Genomic DNA, 3,524 nt, shown 5'->3' with positions numbered 1-3,524 from the left:
GTTTATATATATATAGTTTAAAAGAAATGTAATGTGTAACTAATGGCGATTGTTCTATTTTGTCTTTTGCAGTAATGACATAAAAATCACCGCATACGGATCGTGTGTCTTAGGCGAAGCACCAGACTCTCTAAGATGTCGAAAGTAACCGTAGCGTATCATCCTTATCCAACGACAATATTAGGCATCGGCACTAGCGTATCCCCACCTTACGGATCAGTAATATTGGGTGAATACAGTACCATAAACAGCTCATTTTTGCCAACTCCCAGCGGTAGCTTGGCTCCGAAAAACGTGTTAAATGGAACAGGAAGCACAACTACTTCGACAGCGAATTTTAACAAAAACGGGAGTGAAATCTGCCTGTTGGATGAGCCCGACGCACAGGTGGCTGCTGGGATTGCACTTGCGTGTATAACTCTTGCAACTTTTTTAGGGAACTGCCTCGTTATCGCATCAGTACTAAACTGGCGCCACCTACGCTCAAGGATAACTAATCACTTCATTGTGTCGTTAGCTTTTTCTGATGTTCTTGTTGCTCTACTTGTAATGAGCTTTAGCGCTGTCGGGATCACTGCAGGATATTGGCCGTTTGGAAAATTTTGTGATGTATTCACAGCCCTGGACATAATGATGTCGACAGCTTCCATTTTGAATTTGTTTGTTATAAGTTTAGATAGATATTGGGCCATAATGCACCCTTTTCAATATCAGAGTAAAATGACAAAGAAACGTGCAAAAATTATGATAATGAGCGCGTGGATAGTATCTGCTCTGTTATCTTTTGTACCAGTTTTGACTGGCATTCACCGGGAAGGAGGAACTGGAATCGATTGCCCTACACCAATATGTATTTTCGCCTTGAACAAATATTATTCTGTTGTATCGTCTTGCATAAGTTTTTATATTCCGTCTGCTATCATGGTTGGTCTGTATTCGCGTATTTACTTTGAAGCTCAGAGACAAGAAAAGCAGATTCGTCTTCAGACTAAACTTTCACGTCATCAAAAACACGCGCGCGGTGAGCGTCGAGCTGCAAAAACACTTGGAACAATAATGGGTGCCTTTGTGTTTTGTTGGCTTCCATTTTTTGTTGTTAATTGTATACGGCCGTTTTGCAACAATTGTATCGATGACATCATTTATACAATTTTTGTCTGGCTTGGCTGGATAAATAGCTCCATCAATCCATTAATCTACTCCACTAATACTGAGTTTCGTAGTGGATTCAAACGTCTACTCTGTCGCAAAGCGTTTTACAGAGACCGGGATAATTCAGAATTTACGGCGCTTACAAATGTTATGGCATACGTATCACCTAATAAATCAGCTAATGGAAATGGTAGTTCAACAACAGACCCGAACCGAAATCATCATGTACGAAATTCGCCGGAACTTCAAGTTTGTTTGAACGATTTAACTAATGAACATATTGAACCACTAAATGGTAAAAAGTATGTACGTATTGATCAAGTATGAATGCGAAAAGAAGTACCGATACGTCAAATGAAATCCCACCAGAAGCTAATCATTATGTCATTATCTGACATCCATTGTAATTTTTCTGTAACTTTCCGTGCACCAATGTCCTGATAGATCACGGTTGTCTTCTGTTCAACGATCTAAGGCCAATTATTTATGCGGGCCCTCAGGATTTTTTTTTTCTGGCACTAATTGTCCACTATGAGCTTCTTAGTAACATTATCGTCCATCGCTCATTAGAAAATGTACGTATGCATAGATTTTAAGTAAAGTCAAACCACGCGTAATAAACAATGACCAACTGGTGATAGGCCTACATGCCTAGGAAGAGTGGCCAACCGACAACAAAGTTGGGTGGGCTAGGCCCACCATTTGCCGCTGTCAGTAATATAAAATGTGTGTGTGTGGATGTGTGTCATACACTGAGCAATCACAAACAACTGTACCCACTTTGGTTCATTGATTCCTTTTTTTCCCCTTTTTTTTTGCAAACGGCATAAATCAAAGCCCACCTTTATAATTATGTATGATGCATAGACCACCCGGGCATCTACGTACCTGCCATAATATCAACCACAGGGTCTGTTTTTGTAGTTGACATGATGTGCACACAAAGAAATGTAAACGATCTCAACTAATATTGTAAAAGATTAAGTAGAATCCCAGCTAACAATTTGGTTTACAGTTTGGTGTACAGAACCTTTCTTTGTAGATGTACAACCATAAATACTTAGGCCTATCATAACTTTCACGTTAACATAACTTTGCAACGTCATCATTTTTAAGCACTTTTTTATTACAATTACAGAATACACTACAGTGGTTAATAATGTGTTCGGTAAAACTTTTGAAGACAAATAAGAACGATCCCAGCAAACATAAAACGTTATTATAAACGGTTGGCGAACGTTAGGTATGTCAGCTTGCTTAGAAACCACAGTCCCCTCATGGGTTTTCTACCGTTATTTTCTATGTATGCCTACTTGGTAGGGGCACAAAAGTTTTTTCTCGAAGATACTAGTAGCGAATTTATTACCCATATGAAGTATAAATCATACAATATTCGATGGTTTCTTTCAGATTTGCCAGGCAAAAGTTGCGCAAACAATCAGAGCTAAGGATGGGAACCGACACTGTCGATTCGCGCGAATAAATTCGCCTAGTTCAGACACATCGTAATGTTAATCGAGTCGTGTGCCAGGAATTGACCACTCACAATACGCCTAGATGTAAACAGGCGCAAATACTTAGGCTAGCGTTCGTTAATCGCCAAGTCTGGACATTACGCTGGTTACGTCCCACGGATTATCGTACGCTCAGCGTTGGATACGCATGGCGTCCACCTTACATACGCTAACAGTAGTATCTGCCCGACACGCGGTATTGGAGATTTTCGAAATGCCAATCAAACTTAACTAAACTATGAGAACAGAGACAATAATTCTACAAACACGCAAGTTTACGTACCTTTCGCGGTAGTTTTGACCTTAGCAACAATATACAAAGCTAAGCCAGTCTATTGGAGAATTGTGTAACACAACCTAGTTTTCATTTTAAAAACTCGTAAATCTAGAATTCAAAATGAAAATCATAATTGGTATTTTTCGTTTTGCATAATTATCGTTCAAATTCAATGGGCTAAATGAGCCGATTTCTTGAAAAGAGATGAATTTCTTATTTCGATCATTATGGTAGACCTAATATTTTCCAAGGCTTGATTCGAACGTTGCGATGATGATAGATGTATTTAGTATTTGGGTTATTCAATATCTCAATCTCAATATAGTACACTGGAATATCTTTCGAAGAGTTGATTTCAAAACTCAACTAACGGAAATTAAATCTGAGTTCTTAATCGTTTAAAGCAATGTCAACTATGGATATTGAACATCACAAAACTAATCTCGTGATCTCATAATTTCGACCATTATTCGTTTCCTAACCCGACAAATGAAAACAAATTGGTAGTAATTAGGTCACGGAGAGTATCAACTTTTTTAGTTGAAAACGACTAGGCTTACAGTAATTTGCCACAAACATCT

General features: G+C 38.6%; 1 protein-coding gene across 6 annotated transcripts in view; it reads left to right on the top strand.

The window, feature by feature from the left end:
• Positions 1-3,513, top strand: part of LOC117107075 (D(1) dopamine receptor-like) — a 59,227-nt gene extending 55,714 nt beyond the window's left edge. For all 6 annotated transcript variants that reach the window (XM_033248603.1, XM_033248604.1, XM_033248609.1 and 3 more), the window contains one exon: positions 73-3,513. In XM_033248603.1, the coding sequence (XP_033104494.1) occupies positions 136-1,479 (1,344 nt within the window). In that variant the 5' untranslated portion in view covers positions 73-135 and the 3' untranslated portion in view covers positions 1,480-3,513. The remainder of the gene's footprint in view (positions 1-72) is intronic.
• Positions 3,514-3,524: the final 11 nt, after the last annotated feature.

This window comes from Anneissia japonica, unplaced genomic scaffold (assembly GCF_011630105.1).
Source record: "Anneissia japonica isolate Jap-2015-1 unplaced genomic scaffold, ASM1163010v1 scaffold288048_len465947_cov159, whole genome shotgun sequence".
Classification (NCBI taxonomy): domain Eukaryota; kingdom Metazoa; phylum Echinodermata; class Crinoidea; order Comatulida; family Comatulidae; genus Anneissia; species Anneissia japonica.
The sequence above is the reverse complement of the archived record's forward strand: the minus strand, read 5'-3'. Positions and strand labels throughout refer to the sequence as shown.